We start from the raw sequence: 20283 nt of genomic DNA, 5'->3' as shown, positions 1-20283 counted from the left end.
AACCAAACAGATTTAACAGGCACGAGAAAAAAGGGAAAAGGGACCTCGTAAGTGAAAGGACCACATGTGGCCTGGTCCTTGAGGACACTCAGACCTCAGCCCTGAAGAGCTCTGGGAGGGACAGTAAGATGCTGCAGAGCCTATGAAACCAGATAATTGTAAATGCCACAAGACAGCAAGCCCCAAGGACAGGATGCCCAAAGCCAGGGGGAATCAAGGAAAGCATCTCATAAAGGGTGCCATTTGAGTGGACACAGGACAGGGAAGATCTGGGCTGAAAGCCACACGGGAGAGGCACCCTGAGAGCACAAGCAGTCGCCAAGAGACACATGTGAACAGGCTGATTTGTGGGTTAGGACGAGCATGTTACGTGGGGAGTGACACTGAGTCAGAAGTGCTTGGCTTTAGATTTTATGGTCTCGACAAGCTACCTAGAGCTGGTGGGACAAGCCCCAAGAGAGAAGAGCTGGACTCAGTCCAGAGCTGGCAAGTAGACTGTGTGAGGCGTGCTGAGCCTGCTAGATGCATCCCATGGCAGGATCCACATCCTGTGTGTGATGTGAACAGTGCTGAGGGTGAGGACAAGGGTGACAGACTCCTGAGGAAGTGTGTAACTCACCATTAAAATGGAAAAACAAAAGATGACCTCGACAATTTGTTTTAAGAGAACAAGAAAATAATAAAGCTTCTGAATGGATGAAAAGAAAATATTCCTGGTAGGACAGCAGGAGGGGTCGTCCACGTCACCTGCAGCACTAGATGGATGAGTGCAGCCAGCGATGGAAGCCCTGGCTGCCTGGAAATCTTCGCTAGCTGGAAAGAGAATGGGCCATCAGTCCAAACCCGTGCTTTGGTTCTTGAGTTAACTGTATACAGTTGCAATACTAGCCTTTTCCAGTAAGACAGACAGTGCTAAAGTACAAGGGCAACAAAGCGTGGGGGGTCATCACACCGGGTACTCACATGACCCACATGACCCATCGTCCACGGCCCTCCAGCAGCCACACCTACACAGGCGCAGGACCCAGGCAGCACTGGGGAAGCGCCAGGATGGCAGCAGGCCAGGGTCTCAACCATCACCTCCTCAACTACCACCACCAGCAGCATGACCTTGAGCATGTTCCTTCGCCCTTCCTGTGAGACAGCCACCGCAGGTGCCCAGAAAGCAGCTGGGAATTATTTCCATTGTCGTGTTACCCAACAGTCACCCTTCTCCGTATTTCCCACTAGGACGGGTACTCAGCAGGGCCCTGGGGAAAACTGACAGTGAAGTGCCTGGGGGGCCACAGCTGGCTTCACACACAGTCACAAGTAGTTCTGGGGGGAGGGGGGCACAGGTCTCAGCAGTGCTCAGCCTTCCAGGAGACCATCCGGGTGACCACCGCGGCCTGACCTCACAGGAGGGAGGCCCCTGCGAACCTCTGGGTGTGCTCACCCTGCAGCACCTTCTCAGACAGCATGCTCCACCTTACCGGAAAGGGCGTCTGGGAAAGCAACTGTCGGGAACCTCTTGTAATTGCTGGGTTCCTTACAAGGCACGTAGAACACAAAAGTTATCATGTGGTCTGGTGAATGCAATGCATCCAAACCGACCCGTGGGTTTCAGCAAGCCTGGCCGCTGACAGGGTGCAGGGTGCAGGGCGCAGGCCTCCCCCGCCCCCGCCCGCCCCCAGCACAAAGGCTTCCCCCAGGACCCTGGGCAAGGCCACCCTGGCCTGTGGGAGGGGGGCCGGGCCGGGCCCGAATCCGAGACCAGGCTGCAGTGCCCGCAGCGGGACACCGAGCAGGACCGGGCCGTGCGGCTCCCCCCTCCGCCCCCTCGCCCCCTCGCCCCCCGGGCGCCCCGCTACCGCCGACCCCGGGGCGGGGGACCCCGCGGCACACACAAAGGCTGCAGGGAGGCGCGCAGGCAGCACGGTGGCCGCGTGCAAGCAGCCGTGTGCAAGGCACACCCACGCGGGCGCCGCCGGCGGGCGGGCTGGCCGCACTCACCATGAACGCCGCGGGGCTCAGGGACGCGCGGCCGGCGGCTCCATGCCCGGGCGGGCTCGGCGGGCAGCTCCGGGGGCCTCGGGCGGCGGCTCCGCGGCGCGGGCGCGGGCGCGGGCGGGGGCGCGGGCGGGGGCGGGGGCGGCAGGCCGCTCAGTGGCGCGCAGATGCCTCGCCGCCGATCGCGCGCTCCGTGTCGGCGCGTCAGGCCTGGCCCGCGGGGGGCGGGGGGGGCGGGGCGCGGGGCGGGGCGGGGCGCGGGGCGGGGCGGGGCGCGGGGCGGGGCGGGGCGGGCCCGGCTCCCTCGCCGCGGCGGCTGCACTGCAGGGCTGCACTGCACGGCCCACCCTCGGGTGCACGCCCGCCGCCGCCGCCGGGGAGCCCCGCCCCGAGGGACCCCCGGGACGCTCCGCAGTGTCCTCGGCGCGGCAGGCAGCATCGCGCTGGGAAATGCGTGCTCTCCTGAGGACGCAGCGGAACATCAAACACACGGCAGAGCTCTGCTCCATCACGATTCCTTAAATAAACCTATTACCAAAAGGAGCTACATAAAATGTTCACACCGCTAAGCTCTGGGTACTGGGCTATGAACAATTCTTATTCTCTATATTGTTGCTCATCTGTTTTCTGCAAGGAGACTCGTTCAATCCAAACGTCAGGGTGCACACAAAACCCATCCTGATGAAGACCCAAGGACTATTTATTCCTGGGGGGTGGCTGGAAGGGGCATTAGAACCTGTGCAGGGTGACACCACTGACATCTCCAAGATCTGAGAGTGCATCTCAAGATATGAGAGTGCATTTCCCATTGTGTGTAAATTATATCGCGATTTATAAAAATCTTTAAAAATCTGCTCAGCACCAAAATTATTACGGGGCCGCCCATGGGTCCACCGTCCAAGGGCCGAAAAACTCTGAGAGAACTCAAGACCCCTGGAATGTAAATTCACACGTCCCTGGTCTAGGAGGACCAGGCTTTCTCCAGCTGGTTTTCCAGAGAAAAGCATTCCCAAATTGCCACCAGAAACTTCACTTGGAAGAAGCCTATGCTATCTACCAGACTATACTCAAAAAGATGGAGAAGGAGTATTGGGAAGTACGCGCAGAAATGGGAACTGCCGTAGGTCACTGGCAGGTATAGCCATTTTGGAAGAGAATCTGGCAGTTCCTCACAATTCTGTGTGCACCCACCACACTCCTGGGAACCTGCCTAAGAAAAAGAAAGCATCCATCCACAAAGAGACTAATTGCAAATATTCATAATGTGAGCACGCATTAGCTGAGGACACCCAATGGACCAGAAGGCACCATGGACACAGGCTACTATGCAGGTGAACCCCAAAACATGACCCAAAGTGAAAGATGCCGCATCAAAGATAATCTTAAAGATTCCATTTCTATGAAGTTTCTTGAAAAGGCAAATCTCTGGAGAGAAAGCAAATTAGTGTTTGCCTGGAGCTTGAGGAGTGAGTGGAGACCCACTGCCAGCAGCCATGAAGGAACTTTCTGGAATGAGGAAAACATCCTAATACTGCAGTGCATTCACTGATAGCTGCACAACTGCATAAATTTCCTAAAAATCACTGAACATGTACAATGAGGAATTTTATGGTAATTGCACTTCAATAAAGCTGTTTTCAGAAAGTAACCGAAGCAGGCACCTAGGTGGCTCAGTGAGTTAAGCAGCTGCCTTCAGCTCAGGTCAGGATCTCAGGGTCCTGGGATGGAGTCCTCTACTGGAATCCCTGCTCAGCGGGGAGTCTGCCACTCCCTCTGCCCCTCCCCCTGCTCATGCTCCCCCCAGCGCGCTCTCTCTCTCTCTCTCTCTCTCTCACATGCTCATTCTCTCTCAAACAAATAAATAAATAAAATCTTTTAAAAAAAATAACAGAAGGATAAAAGGGGAGAGATTCTGGATAGATTAGGAAAAGCCTTAAGAGAAATAACTCAAAATTTGGAAGACGGGGCACCTGAGTGGCTCAGTAGTTGAGCCTTCACCTTTGGCTCAGGTCGTGATCCTGGGGTTCTAGAGTCGAGTCCCACATCAGGCTCCTTGCAGGGAGCCTGCTTCTCCCTCTGTCTATGTTTCTACCTCTCTCTGTGTCTCTCATGAATAAAATCTTTTAAAAACATTTTGTAAGATAAAAGCATTGGGGGGTGAGGTGTCCTTTCAATTCGTACCTGGGTACTTTTTACACAACCACCAGAAGTTTATTCAGTCCTCCAGGAGAATGTGCCCAAGCTATTTATGACTTCATTAGAGCCTAGAAAATGTGAAGTGATACACTAACTTGGAGATTTATGTCCAATAGAAAAAACAACTCCAAAGGTTCTATTTCCTTGCCCCCACCAGTCTGTTGGTTTAAAACTAACCTAACAATCTTACTCTGGTTCTTTTCTTGTTTTTATGCCAGTAAGTACCTAACTCTTCAAATGTCCTTAGAATCAATTTTACCAGGGATCCCTGGGTGGCTTAGCGGTTTAGCATCTACCTTAGGCCCAGGGTGTGATCCTGGAGTCCCCGGATCGAGTCCCACATCAGGCTCCCTGCATGGAGCCTGCTTCTCCCTCTGCCTGTGTCTCTGCCTCTCTTTCTCTCTCTTTCTGTGTCTCTCATGAATAAATAGATAAAATCTTTATTTAAAAAATCAATTTTACCATCTCATTCATCTTCTCAACGTGTTAAATGAATCTTTAACCCATGGTCAAAGAAAGAAAGAGAAGAAAAAAGGAGAGGAGAGAAGAGAAGGGGAGAAAAGGACGAAGGGAGGGAAGAAAAAGATAAATGTCATGAAAAAAATGGCAGAATAATTGTTTTATACCAAGAGAATAAAGGGACAGATAACCAAGGGCAATGCACAAGCCTGATTGCTTTCTGGTTCATAAACAACAGTTTGGTGCAACTGGGGAAAAGCAGCATGTGGTCCGGTCATGGACATGGTCACAGTCAAATGGAATTACTGACCATTCTCCTACGAGCGATAACAACACATGTTGACATTGGAGGATGCCTACCCTGAAGACTCGTATGCTGACGTATTTAGGGATGTCATGACACCTGCAACTTACTTTCATATGATTCCATTTTATAAAATTAGAAAGACGCATGTTAAAATGAGTATGTTAAATGTCAACTATTGTTCAATCTAAGTGGAGCAGATACAGTGTTTACTGAATTCCTCCTGGAATGCTTCTGTAGGTTTAGAGTTTTTCTTCACAAGCAAAAGAGCCTATGTGATGGCTGGTGACTGTCCTTCAGATCTTGTCATAAATGGCCACCGGCTCAGAAGCACCCCCTGCCCTGCCCACTGGAGCCAGAACAAGGCCCTGTCATTCTCTCCCAGTGTCAGTGTCCATTTGCTTCCAGAACTAATCACATTTGTAATTACATGATTATATGATTAAGATGCATTTTCCTCAAGGGACAATGAAACCTCTCAGAGAGGGGACTCCGGTAGTCTCTTCACCACCAAAGGCCAATGAAATACATGCCACCTCCTTTCTTCCCTCCTATCCATCCACCCACCCAAGCACTTCTGGTGTTTGGCCCTGGGAATAAAGATGAACAAAGTCCCTGCCCTGGCATCACTCACAACCAGCAAGCTGATAACTGCTCTACTACAGGAGAGCTTAAGAAATCCCCCAGGTTTCCAGAGCCCCCAGAGGCAGTTGATCGGCCGGTGGGGTTACCTCTGGCTTTCTGGAAGCAGTTCCTGGAGCCATAGAGGGCTAACCCTGTATAGCTCTGTTCTCACAGATGAGTGGGTTCTCAGCTCTCCACACCTCCTACAACACCTAAGGCCACACACAAGTTAGAAATCAGCCAACCTCAGCCCACAGTCTCACCAAATTTAAATACCAGAGAGATATGCGTTAAGCATGTGTTAAATACGCATTAAAATATGCTTACCAAAACCCGCTGCTTATCTCTTCTGGCAGATTGTAGCCTGCAAGTGACTTTAACGGGTTTCATTTGCATTATTTTAGAATTGAGGACCACTCACAAAGTTTTAACTATATATTATACCATGTGATAACAGGTTGACTTTTACTAAATTTTGAAACTTAAAGCAAAAATCAGAAGTTAACAGAGCCTTTTCTCCATCTCAGTGTGGCTTTAGGTGGCTCATATCCACCTCATCCACCAGTAAAGAGCCCTTCCTCCTGAAGTTTTTGGAGTTAACCAGAGTTCATTCCCAGGCTTCTTGTATCTCTACCAGCACAGGGCATTTGCTTATTTGATTAATCTATAACATTGTCTTTATCCTCTGAGGTCAAGGAGGTAAGACTAATTCATTTGTTCAATGCAGCATTCTAGCAGATGCTGACAAACCCAACCCTGCTCAAGATCACTGGATCTCATGGGGATCAAAAGGTCACTGAAGAAAGAACTTCCCAGTCCTGGGGACTGGTTAAGTAAATCATGCTATACAGAAGACCATGACTTAGTGAGTAAAAAATGAGATCATGAAAGAATATTTAAGGACATGGGAAAATGCCTATGTTCTCATAAAAACAGGAAGAAAAACATCTACAAAGTAGTATGTTTTGAATTCTGACACTCATTCATCCACTTAACAAACATGTATTAACCACCCACTAAAACTTGGCACTGTTCCAGGCCCCACAGATAAAGCAATCATCGAGCAAACAAGCCCCAAACCTTGTTCTCGTAAATCTGTAGTCTAGCAGGGATTGAGAGGCAGGCAGTGACAAACAACTGAGCAAGAACTTAAGACAGGAAATACCAGAGTAGTGTGACAGTAAGAACCAATACAGGTGTGGTGGGTGGTCATTCAGGCAGGGAGGGCAGGGAAGATGTCTCAGCTCAGAACACCATCTTAGAGGGAGCACTAAGCTAAAACCCTGTGAGTCCCATTTAGCCTTAACGATGCCAAGAGGTAGGGACCGGGCTAGGCTGAGTGATGGCTCCCACATAAAGCCGTGTCAGAATCCCCAGGACCTGTGAATGTTACCTTCTATGACAGAAGGGACTTGCAGATGTGATTAAGGTGATGGGGAGATTATCCTGGATTATCAAAATGACCACATGCGTCCTGAAGTGTGGATGCAGAGGGAGATGGGACTACGGAAGGGAACACCACATGTCCATAGTGACAGACGTTGGTGAGGCAGCCACAGGCCAAGGAATGCCAGCAGCCTCCAGAAGCTGGAAAGGAAAGAAGAGACTCTCCCCTAGAGCTTCTAGAAAGACTAGCCTTGCCAACACCTTGATTTTAGCCTGGAAGATGCATTTCAGACTTCTTACCTCCAAAGCTATAGGATAATAAATGTGTGCAGTTTCAAGCCAAGTCTCTGACACTTTGTTATAGCAGCCCCATGACACTAACTCAGGCAGTGCCAGCATCATCCATTCCCCGGCCTCCTTGTCACCAGACACAGCCCCTGAAGCTCTGAGTGGCCTCTTTGGGTAGGCAGCAGATGGCAAGGCAGGATCTGAACCCAGGTCATTGGACTCCAGAGCCTCTTACTGCCAACTTCTCTGATGTGCTGCCTCTGAACTAAGGTTTCAATTTCCTACAACAGTGCTCCTTTCACGGGCCTTAGGCCACATTAGCGATGGGACACAGGTGTAAGACCAAGGAACAAATGCAGCACTTGCCTATGACCTCCGGGAACATCATGGGTAGTTTTTAGCGCCAATGCCAAGGCCCCATCCAAAGTGCTTCCACACTGACAAAGATGTTTTTTATTTTATTTTATTTTTTTTATGATAGTCACACAGAGAGAGAGAGAGGGAGGCAGAGACACAGGCAGAGGGAGAAGCAGGCTCCATGCACCGGGAGCCCGACGTGGGATTCGATCCCGGGTCTCCAGGATCACACCCTGGGCCAAAGGCAGGCGCCAAATCGCTGCGCCACCCAGGGATCCCGATGTTTTTTAAAAAGTAACACTCGGAGTTCAAGCTAGACAAGCCGCACACAAGGAATGTGGAAACTGCCTCGCCCCCTCCACAATCTGAGGTCTCTGAGTCCTACACAGCCATCTATGAAGAAGCACAGTGCACTGGGCTCTGTATTCTACACTGGACACCTAAAACAAGTCAGGACATCTAAGGTGGGTCAGTTGGTTAAGTGTCTGCCTTTGGCTCAGGTCATGATTCCAGGGTCCTGGGATCAAATCCAGCATCAGGCTCCCTGTTTGGTGGGGAATCTGGTTCTCACATTCCCTCTGCCCCTTGCCCTGCTTGTATGCTCTCTCTCTCACTCTCAAATAAATAAACGAAATCTTAAAAAAAAATAAAAATAAAACAAGTCATTCAGACCTGGGCCCATCAGCCTCTGCAAAAGGCTAGAGGAAGTATCTCTCCTGCTGCTCCAACAGAGTTTGAGAGATTACAAAATACTTGAAAAAAATAAACAAAAACAAAAACAAAAAACTCAGTATTCCACTGGGAATTAGATCAATGAAAGAGCATCGTTCTTTGGTCATCACTGTTTTCATATCAACACATTAAACTACCTGGAGAAGGGCAGAAGTATTTGAAAGCTCCCAAGGGCCATCCATCCATCTGGGTCTTTCTAGGAAGCTACCCTCCATTCAGCTGGTACCATGAAAGGCATCTTTCTGGTTCCAGTTACATGACAGGCACCAGACTACAGACACTACTGCCAGAGCCCAAGGTCAGTGGGAAATTGGCTTCAGGAAATGGGCAGTGCTCTCCAGCTAATAGCTTACCGCACCTTCGAGTTGGTTACTTGTTCCAATTTTCTGAGTACCTGGTATGTGCGTACCGACTCACATGGCCTCTGATTCTGTAATAACTGTATTTATGTAGGTGAAACTTGTATGTATGTAGTCTGGGAGGGTGGGCACTACCTGTCAGAGACTCCCACCAAGAGGGGCTAGAAGTCTTGGGGTGAAGACAGCATTCCTGTTTTACTCTACCTACCATCGATCATTTGGGTTTTTCATAAATTATTTTTATAATTTGGAAAAAAAATCTTTTAAGCCATTTCAGATGGAATCCAAGGCTGATTTTGCCAAATGCAATTTTCAAACCACACCAAACATTCCAGCAGCAAAGCTTTTCTTTTTTCTTTCTTTTTTTTTTTTTTTTTTTAATTCACCCACAAGAGCAAAGGTATAGTAACCATGAGGGAAGACCAGAAGAAGAGAAGCCACTGACCGTTATTGAGCTCCCACTGGACGCCAGCCGCTGTCTGAGGAGTGCCCCACACTTCATCCTACTTGACCCTCACAAGCACAGGCAAGGTGTACATGACCTTTGCAAAGGAGGAAACCAAAGATTGAGGAGAAGTCAATGGCCCAGGGCCACACACCTGACTGTGGATGACAGAGCCGAGACCAGACTCAGGACCCCCACATCCCAGTCAGAGTTCTCTCTGTGGTCCCACTGCCTTTCCAAACCCCAGACCTCTGACCCCTGCCTCTCAGAGGTCCCCATGAAGATCTGTGGGAGAACTAACGCGTGGGTTCCTTTTCCCGAATCCCTCTCTCTTCCTTGGAGCCACATGGGTAGACAGACGGAGAATTTATCACTTCCACATTAGGAAAAGTAAGCAAACCGTAAGAGGCACTATGTGCTGGCATTTCAGTTTATATTGGTGAAAGGCACTTGAAGTAAAAAGAGCTGTACTTCTCAGAATAAATTAACCATTACCACAATAGTGGTAGACAATATATCTGAAGAATAAACACAAAAGTCCAATTAAATGACCATGCCATTTCCCTTACAGAACCTTCCCATCACTTCCACTTTCCCCTCTCATCCAGAAAGGCATACAAGTTTGATAAATAATTAACCTGCTGCTTCTCTAAAACACAAATGAAGGGGGACTGAATGTCTGCGAGATCATCTCCTAAGAGACTTACCCTCCACCAAAATGTCCCTGTGGCATACAACATGCCACCTAGCACCTTCACAAGCCCAAACTTGCAGAACAGTTCAGCTTCCGACACTCGAATGCCACAGCTGTTGAATGTATCCCCCTTTGCTCTGGCCACTGGGAAGCTCAATGTCAAACCTGTAGTGTGCCTCTGAAGTTACAGGAGACCTCATGGGTTCTATTTTGGGACACGTACTCACCCTTGGCTTCATCTTGCCATACTGTCCCCAAAATTCCTCAAATTTATTCTCTATCATTCTGCACACATTTTTAATATTTTGAACGGTTTCTTCTTTTAAAAGATTTTTAATTTTTTTACATAATCTCTACACCCGATATGGAGTTTGAAGGTACAACCTTAAGATCAAGAGTTGCATGCTCTACCAACTGAGCCAGTCAGGTGCCCCCTGCACACATTTTTAAAAAATATTTTTTAGAGTAGATCTGCACACAGAACAAAATTCACAAGGTACAAAAGAGCATACAAAGAAAGTAAGTCACCCTCCTCCCGATCTAGTTCAAACCTAGTTCGTTGCCCTCTCCTAAGCAAGTCTATCATGATCAGCCTAAGTATCCCTTCCAGATAGAGTCTCTGCATCTACAAAGATATGTATTTATCTTTATTCATATAGAACACACTATAATAATGGTTATTTGCTTTGCTTTTTAAGATCTGCACTTTACCTCACTTCAGGATTTAACCAATTCCCTACTGCCGGACATTTGGCTTACTTCCAACCTCTTGTGCTGCAATCAATACCCTTATGCAACCATCATTTTAATTACATACTGATTCATCTCTAGGATGAATCCCTAGAAATGAAAACGTGGATCAAAGGTGCCCTGATTGATTCAGCCACTGTTCCTTATTTTTTAAATTAAAAGTTAGGGCAGCCCGGATGGCTCAGAGGTTTAGAGCGGCCTTTGGCCCAGGGCGTGATCCTGGAGTCCCGGGATCAAGTCCCACATCGGGCTCCCTGCGTGGAGTCTGCTTCTCCCTCTGCCTGTGTCTCTGCCTCTCTGTCTCTCATGAATAAATAAATCTTAAAAATTAATTAACTAATTAAAACAGTTAGCTTTTTTGATGCACATAGTTCTAGAACTTTCTTCCAGCCACCACCATCACAAAGATGCAGAGCAATTCTAGCATCCCCAAAACTACCTCCCTGCCACTCACACCCTACACCAAGCCTGGCACCAACTGTCTTTTCAAGTGTGTCACACACATGGAATCGTATAGCATGTCAACTTTTTGAGAATAGATTCCTACACTCAGATAATACCCCTGAGACTCATCCAAGGTTGTCAGTATGATGGATTACACCAACTGATTTTCAAATGCTAAATCAGCCTTGCATTCCTGGCAAAAACACCACTTAGTTGTGGTGTATTGCCTTTTTTTTCTTTTTAAGTATTAATGGATTCAACTTGTTAACACTGCGTTGAGGATTATGTGTGTCTTCATTAGGGATAGTGGTCTGCAGTCTGCTTTTTTTGTACTGCCCTTGTCTAGCTTTGATATCAGGATGATACAGGCCTCATAAAATGTGTCGGGAGATAGTGCCTCCTCTAAAATTGGTGCTATTTTTCTTTAAATACTGGTAGAACTCACCAGTGACACTCCTTGGGCTTAGAGATTTCTTTTTTTGGAAGGTTTTTCACTACAATTCCCATTTCTTTAAGAATTAGAGGATGATTCAGGTCATCTATTCATCTTGGGTGAGTTTTGGTGACTTGTGATTTTCAAAGAAATGGACCATTTCATCTAAATTATCAAATTTATGAATGTGGAGTTATCCATGACATTCTTATTATTGTTTTAATTTCTGCAGGGTCTGTGGTGCTATTGCCTTTTTCACTTGTCTTACTGATAATTCGGTTCACTTCTCTTTTCGTCAGTTTTGCTAGATAGAGTTTGATCAATTTTGTTCATCATTTCAAAGACCCAGTTTTTGGTTTCACTATTATTTTTCCACTTTCAGTTTCATTGATCTCTGCTCTTATGTTTATTATTTCCCTCCTTTTGCTTGCTTTGGGTTTATTTGCTCCTTTTATGGTTTTTAAAGTAGAAAATCAGATTATTGACTGTAGAACTTTGTTCTTTTCCAACATTAGCACTTTAATGCTATAAATTTCCTTCTAAGCATTTTATTCCATGAATTTTATTATGTTCTATTTTAATTCAGTTCAAAAGATTTTCTTTCTCTGTGACCTCCTCATTGTCCCATGATTTATTTAGAAGTATGTTGCTTATTTAATTTCCAAGTTTTTGGGGTAGATTCTTGCTTTCTTTGTGTCACAGTTTTATGATCTAATTCCACTGTGGTTAGAGAACCTATTTTGTATAATTTTAATCCTTCCAACTTTGTAGTTTCTAACACAGGTAATGATCTATCTTGGTGAAAGTTGTGTGCATGCTTGTCAAGAACGTGTGCTGTGCTCTTGTGGGAGGCCGGAGGGTTCTCCAAACATCAGTCTAGCTGACTGATGGGTCAGTCCTTCTGTGTCCTGGCACAGTCTATGGATCACTGTCTAGAAAGTCAACACTCCGTAGTAACTGTAGATTTGGGCACTTGTTTCACACCGGCCATCTTTAGCTTCATGCATTCTGTAGCTGTTATGGGTATACATGCATTCAAAGTCATTCTGTCTTCATTGGGTAATGTCTTGGCTCATCCTTGGGAACTTCTCTTGCTCTAAAGTCTACTTTTTCTTTTCTTTTTTTTTTTTTCCTTAAGATTTTATTTGACAGAAAGAGGGAAAGAATACAAGCAGGAGGAGTGGCAGGGAGAGGCAGAGGGAGAAGGAGGCTCTTTGCTGAGCAGGGAGCCCAATCCAGGACTTGATCCCAGGACCCTGAGATCATGACCTGAGCTGAAGGCAGATGCTTAACCAGCTCCAACCCCTGAGGTACCCCTGAAGTCTACTTTTCTTTATGCTACTATACTCCATCCTCATTCTGATTAGTGCTTCCATGGTATAGTTTTTCCCATCCTTTCATTTTAACCTATATATTTGACATTTAAAGTGGGTTTCTTTTAGACAACACATATATGGGTTTTCTTAATTTTTTTCACCCGTTCTGACAATCTGTCAGGTTTAGGCATTCAGACAGAATTCGTGTGTTCAGACCATTTCTATTAATATAATTATTGATATGTTTCAGTTTACCATCTTCTCTGTTTTATGGTTTTCCTTCCCCTATTTCCTCTTTCCTGCCTTGATTTCATTTTTTAACTCTTTTTCGAATTTCATTTGAATTGTTTTGTTTTTTATTCTTTCTTCACATACTTTGGAGGTTGATCTAGGGATTATAATGTCTATTTAATTTTTTTACAATCTTACCATCACATCTCTTTATGTGACATCTACAGACCCTGACAACCCAGACGATGTTTTAGTGTTTGCTTTCAGTGGAATCTGTGGTAAAGAGCTCACTAGGAGAAGGGCAGTTTCTTTATCTACCTAGACCCTCATTGTTCTGCTGTTTTTCCTTCTGAATATTCCAAGTCTCCCTTGGGTATAACGATCCTTCCATCTGAAAAACTTCCTTTAGCAACTCACTTACTTAGATCTGCTAGCCACAAATTTTCGCACTTTTCCTTCATCTGAAAGCACTTTATTGCACATTCACCCCTGCACAGTATTTGTGACTCTTTTCTTCCAGAATTTTAAACATGGGATTCTGATATGAAAAATTAGTCCCTCAAATTGTTGCTCCCCACTAATGCATTTCCTCTGCCTGCTTATAAGATATTTTTTGTATTTATTTCTCCAGCAATTTGATTATGATGTGTCTGGGCATAGGCTTCTGTGGATTCCTCATGTGGAGGAATCTGTGGATTCCTTCTGCGGAGTTCACTAAGCTCCCCTCTCCAAATCTGTAGGTTTATATCTTTTGTCAGATTTAAGACATATCCAGCCACTATTTAGCCCAGTATGTTTTTTTCTGCACCACGTCTCCTCTCCTTCTGAAACCCCAACAACACAAATGTTAGACCTGTTAATACTGTCTCACCCACCCCTAAGGCTCTGTCCAATTTTTTCCTCCAATCTTTTTGCTCTGTATTTTCAGATGGAATCATTTCTATGGATTTTTCTTTTCCTTTTTTTTTTTTTTTAAAGATTTTATTTATTTATTCATGAGAGTCAGAGAGAGAGAGAGGCAGAGACACAGGCAGAGGAAGGAGCAGGCTCCATGCAAAGAGCTCGATGTGGGACTCAATCCCAGGACTCCAGGATCACGCCCTGGGCCAAAGGCAGGTGCTAAACCACCGAGCCACCCAGGCGTCCCTCTATGGATCTATCTCAATGTTCATATACTCTTTTCACTATAATCTTCATTCTGCTCCTGAGCCTATCCAGTTAGCTTTTTATTGTTGTTATTTTTCATTAAAAAGTTCTTCGTAGGGGCTCCTGAGTGACTCAGTCATTTGTCTGACTCTACTTCAGCTCAGGTCATGATCTCAGGGTCCTGGGATAGAGCCCTGCATCAGGCCCTGTGCTGGGCATGGAGCCTGCTTGAGATCCTCTCTCTCCCTCTGCCCCTCTTATCCCACTCTCTCTTTAAAAAAAAAAAAAAAAAATCCATGTAGTTCCTCCTTATAGTTTTCTAATTCTTTGCTGAGACTTTCTACCTTCCTATGTTAAGAACTCCCCCCTACCCCTTATTTACTGGAGCATTTTTATAATGGCTGGTTTAGAGTCTTAGCTAGATAATTCTAACATTTGTGTTATCTTGGTACCAGTGTCTGCTAATTGTCGTTTCCTATGGAAGTTACGATTTTCCTAGTATGTTTGAGTGGCATTATAGTCTATCTTGACCATTGTGTTATAAGACTCTGGGTCTTGCTCAAACCTTTTGGAGAAGGATATTTTTGTTTTAATAGGCAATTGACCTGGCTAGATTTCAGCCCCATGTTCCAACTAGCCTTCTGTGGGTTATGGCTCGAAAGCCAATTGACATTTCAAAGCCTTCACAGCACCTATTGACTATACCCCCCATGTGCACCGCCCAGGGCCAACGTTGGATCCGGGTGCTGGTCTATTCCTGAATTTCAGTTCTCAAGTCTACAGTTGCTAGTTAGGGTCACATCCGTGTACCCACAACTTGGGAGTCAGCCCGGGAGTTCATAATAACCTTAAAGGTCACTTTCCTGAGCTCGTCCTCTCCACATTCTCCAGAACTTGCAGCTTCCCTGGGCCACCCCTTTTCTGGTCCTCTACCCAGACACACACCTTCCACAACCTTAGGCCAAGTGGCAGGAGGAGAGAGAACAGGGCATCAGGGATCTGCCCCACTTTCCTGGGAATAAACCTCCTCTAATCAGTTCCCCTTCCTGAAGAGTTTCTCCTGCTGGCCTGTTTCTGCTGCCAGGAGACTGCATGAGGACTGGGGCATGAGAAAACAGAGAAAAGAAAAATATGAAAAGTAGGCTTTTGGCATCCTCTCTGAGGGTGAGAGTACCCACTCCTGATCCAGAACTAGAAAACCTTTCCTAGAGCTCAGTCCACACTGATACCCATCTCTAGGTTTTAGGCTACATCGAGTTTGGGCTGGAGAATATGAGGAGAAAAATGGTAAAGTCAATCAGTCCAGCAGTACGTTGAACTGCAGTTTCTTCCCCAATCCACCCGCTATTGTTTGCTTTTCAGAAGGCTCAAAACACTACTCTATGTGTTGGGTTCCAGTTTTACAGCTGTATTCATCGGGAGAGACATGTTAGAGTATGCTACTCCTGGCCCAGAACTGGGACTTGTTCTGTTTATAAACCGGTTCAAATCTATTTTCCAAAGGTATAAGGGATGATGAAAAGGAAGAAAGTTTTCTCATTCCTACCTGCAGGTTTTAGATTACCTGCAGGCCCATCACCAGTCAGTCACCTGCACTGACCATCTGGGCTTGTTTTTTCTGCAGTTTATGATGATTTATACTCTTCTGACTAGCCAGACTTCTCAGAACCCAGAGGTGAAGAGAATAAATATCACTTTAAGCTGTTCTGGATATGCCTTCTTCTGAGATGCTCTCTGACTAGAAATTCCAGAAAGCCATCCAAGATATTCCAGGTTACAGAAACCCAAATACAGGGCAGCCCAGGTGGCTCAGCAGTTTAGTGCCGCCTTCAGCCCAGGGTGTGATCCTGGAGACCCGGCATCGAGTCCCGCATCAGGCCCCCTGCATGGAGTCTGCTTCTCCCTCTGCCTGTATGTCTCTCTCTCTCTGTGTCTCTCATGAATAAATAAATAAATAAAATCTTAAAAAAAAAAAAAAAAAGAAACCCAAATACATGTACATTCCTTTACTCACATAACATGTTTTATCTAAGACACTGATGCCTGCAAGCCTGTACTCCCTATGGTGATCCTTGCCCATCAGTAGCTACCCTGGAGCCCAAACAGGACACTTCCTGAATGCCTTGAGTCTATGTACTAGTGTTATGTCTAAAAGATTCAAAAACTCTGCTCTAAAGCATCCCCAAATGTGTGCAGCCCTGAGCTCCTCCAACATCTATTCAAATTAAAAAGACCCGGGATCCCTGGGTGGCGCAGCGGTTTGGCGCCTGCCTTTGGCCGGGGCGCGATCCTGGAGACCCGGGATTGAGTCCCACGTCGGGCTCCCAGTGCATGGAGCCTGCTTCTCCCTCTGCCTGTGTCTCTGCCTCTCTCTCTCTCTCTCTCTATCATAAAGAAGTAAGTAAAATATTAAAAAAAAAAAAAACAAATTACAAAGACCCATTTTTTTTACCTTTTAAGTGGTCTTTTCTTCAAAAAATAATAAGATTGTACATGGGAAAATCATTGAAAGGAAAAATACCAAAATGCAAACAGTATTTATTCGGGGCAATAAGACACCACGTATTTTCTTTTTCTTCATTTCCTAACATCCTCTACATCTTCTACAAATTAATATAACCAGGATAATAGGTATTGCTAATTTATCTTTACAATAAAGTGCACTCCCCATTTCCAATAATTCGAGCGATTTAGGGACAGTAAGCCACAACTACCTCATGCCAGGCTATGGTAGTGAGATCTTTTAATAAGATTTCACCCACACAACTTCACTGGAGCATCAAAATTCCCTAGCAAGTCACTGCTTCTCAAACCTGGCTGCACTTCAAAGTCATCAACAGAACTCAAACATAAACAAAATGCCAGTCAGACTGGAAGGAGGATGTGAGAAGACAAAAGTCAAGAACAACTCTCAAGTTTGAGACCTGAAACAGAAGGCTAAGTCTATCACTTTCCAAAATGGGGAAAGGTGCAAAGGGAACCAGCCCAACGTAACAGAAAAAAACATGAGTGAGACAGGAAGCACTGTCAGACATCCAGTGGGGCCCCCCACCGGGAACAAATGTGGGGGTGCAGTATTTAAAGCCTCCAGTCTAGCTGAGGTCTCCTAGAGGGTGACCTGAGACAGAGAAGCACCTGGGAGGCACTCTAAAATCTAAAGGGCACCCAGCAGGGGAGTGTGTGGTGACCTGGAAGTCAAGGTCAGAAAGGCTCCCCAGGAGCAGAAGAGAGGTTGAGAAGACAAAGGCTGATGAATGACACTCAGACCTAGGAAGCAGCTGTCACTTGAAAACCCAGTGGTGCAGAAACTCTAGGATGGCTGCATGCCACTCTTCTTCACAAGGCTTATCATAGCTGCAATTAGCTATAGAGTTATTTTGCTTAAATCTGTCTTTCCCTGATCTACCGTTAAGTTCCAATGAAGGGCATGTAAGTCTTGCCCTTCATTGTAATCCCAGGATGGACCCCAACAGTGGCTCAAGTTTGTGGAACAAAGGACTGTGGAATCCAAGAAGGAAGGGTCCTCTTTATTCACAAGGCAAAGGCACACTGCCCAGATGGACCAATACAAACCGGATGATAGGAGACCTGAAAGCAGCAGTCTTCAAATACCTTCTCCCAGTCTTGACTCCCAGGGCCTCTCCAGTTCACCAGCAATGACTACAATGTGTATCTGGTGTATTTCAGACCTTTTATTTAACCCACTCTGGACAAAGATGGCTATTTCCTCCCCAATATCCAAGATTCCCTTCTCCAGTAGCAGCGTTTCTGAAACATGAGCGCACATTACCCATACCTGGAGCATTTGCGAGAACACGGCCTGCTGTGCCTCCAGCTGTGCAGCTTCTTTAGTAGGTCTGGGGTGAGGCCTAAGAACCTGTGTCTCTAACAAACTCCCACATGGTAATGATATCAGTCCAGGGACCATACTCCCAGGACCACTGCTTTAGTGTGATTCTCATAACTATCCTTGGTCATTTTTGTTTCCCCCTACTTAGAAAATCTCTCTGAAATAATGTAAGCTGAGAGAAAATCACTTACTTTTCAAAACTTCTATGAAATTTGAAAATATAACTGAAAGTAACATCACAACATTTCCTAAAAATGGCAACCACGTATATATAAGGCTCAAGTGGAGAGACTGGCCGAGTGACAAGGAAGTCAGATGTGCACCGGAGTCCCCTGGGCAAACTGGAGGTAGCATCTGCCACTTGCTGGACAGATTTCTTAATTGTCATAATAGCTCCTTCCTTGAGTACTAACTCTGGACCACAGGCTGTGTTAAACATCGGAGGAAAATATTTCACATACATTATCTCTTAACGTATAACAATTCAGACAGTAGGACTCCTAATGCCCATTTTGCCAAGGAGTAAACTGGCCCAAAATCATACAAATAAGGAGAAATGAAGCTGGAAAGTCAGTGCAAGTCTGCAAGGCCAACAATCTTGGCTGGTTTGCACAACTGTCCCCTCGGCTCCACCACGGGCTCCTTGAGGCAAGCCGATTCAACCACAAGACCTGGCCACAGCAAGGTGCAGTGTTTGTTGAACATGCAGGTGAAGGGATCTGTGGAGGCCTCAGGCTCATTCTCTCACACTGTTTTCCACTTCCTGTGGTTCAAGGTGGACTTGTCACAATAATTACAGCAAATGCTTTCCAGCATTTACAACATTCAGGACTGTTCTGAGCACATGATATATGTTCATACATGTAACCCTCACCGCCCACCCCTGCCCTCTGCCCCAAGGCTGGCACTGCTATTCTCCAGATTCTAGGGAGGAAGGAAATGAGGCTCAGAAGATTGTGTGACTTGGCCACACAGAGGAGCCATGGCAGAGCTGGGATACAAACTGCCAGTGTGACTCCAAAGTCCATGCTCTTAAATCACTATGTGATGCTGCTTCTCTCAAGCAATAAAACATTCCAAAGGAACGGGAAAAGGAACTAGAGTTTCTTAAACCCTTACTTATGCTTCAGCTCTAACTGAAGTTATCACCATTTGGGATCACAGGCCCTGGCAGTCAGCCATGGCTCTGAGTTCTCTCAAGGGTGTGAGCTGACATCTGTGGCAGCAGCCAGCTCCAGCCTAATGCTCAGGAGCTGCCTCACAGAGGCAGGTCCCTGGCCCTGGATCCCTCAGGGGCCTTGGCAGACCAGGGAGAGATCAGAGGGCCAGAGACACAAAGCATGAGCAAATAGGACACAGGCAAGATCATATGACTCATGCAGGTACAATTACATCCTTTATTATTGATGGTTGAAGCCAGATGGTCCTCTTCTCTGCAATATTGTGTTACCACATAATTAGTGGACCTAGTCATTTCAGTTCACAAAAATCCTTTAGGTTCAAGAACATGATCCATGTTCACCTTTATAAAATAAAAAGGTATGACAAAGATAATAAAGAAATTCAAGCACGATGCAAGTGATATTAAGAGTCATGTGAAAATCTAGTATAATGATTACTTTTTTCAAAGTGTGGATTTCTTTAAAAATTCTTTAACAGCTTGGCTCTTTAGTTTTTAAGAAATTTATAGCTGAGCTTTGCATACAAACTCATCACCTTTTATTTGTATGCTACTGCAATAGTAGCTTACACAATAAGTGGTTCAAATATAACAATCTATAAAAACAAATTCCAACACTAATGTACTTTTTGAGTCTCCTGGGCCCAGACAACAGCTATGGGGAATGTTGGACAACATTCAGAACACCATTAGTTTGCCAAGGCAGAAAAACATGAAATGGGACAGATCCACCATGCTGTTCAAGCCAGACCCCTAGCATGTGCTCACCGCCTCACCACACACACTGCACCCACATATCCAACATGTCTAGAACTCAAAGGGGCTATCCCCTGCAACCCACAGCAACTGTATCACCTGGCCAGACCCCACTTTACTCCTCTGGACTAGTCCAACAGTCACATTCTTGCCAAGGGGACTGTTCAATCCTTACATAAGTAAAACTCTCCAGGAGTTCCCCCAAGCCTTCAGGTCAGAGACAGGTTCCAGGCCCAGCACATCACCCAGGCCCCATGAATGGCCCCTCCCACTGCTCCCTGGGCTCATGCTGCACACTGCCCCCTCAGCACAGGTGGCTATCACTTTCTCCTGCCCCTTCCTTG

General features: G+C 46.0%; 2 protein-coding genes across 12 annotated transcripts in view; one reads left to right on the top strand and one right to left on the bottom strand.

The window, feature by feature from the left end:
- The window catches only part of PPP2R2C (protein phosphatase 2 regulatory subunit Bgamma), a 947578-nt gene that overhangs the window by 364880 nt on the left and 562415 nt on the right, over positions 1 to 20283 (top strand). The gene's annotated exons all lie outside the window — the stretch shown is intronic.
- TBC1D14 (TBC1 domain family member 14) overlaps positions 1 to 20283 on the bottom strand; it is a 107291-nt gene that overhangs the window by 38205 nt on the left and 48803 nt on the right. Inside the window, exon 1 of one of the 11 annotated variants that reach the window (XM_025438401.3) lies at positions 1993 to 2122. The exons of the other annotated variants lie outside the window; for them this stretch is intronic. Coding sequence (XP_025294186.1) covers positions 1993 to 1995 — 3 coding nt within the window. The 5' untranslated portion in view covers positions 1996 to 2122. Of the gene's footprint in view, positions 1 to 1992; positions 2123 to 20283 lie in introns of those variants that run through there. 11 annotated transcript variants of the gene reach the window in all.

Source organism: Canis lupus, chromosome 3, assembly GCF_003254725.2.
Source record: "Canis lupus dingo isolate Sandy chromosome 3, ASM325472v2, whole genome shotgun sequence".
Taxonomy (NCBI): Eukaryota; Metazoa; Chordata; class Mammalia; order Carnivora; family Canidae; genus Canis; species Canis lupus.
The sequence above is the reverse complement of the archived record's forward strand: the minus strand, read 5'-3'. Positions and strand labels throughout refer to the sequence as shown.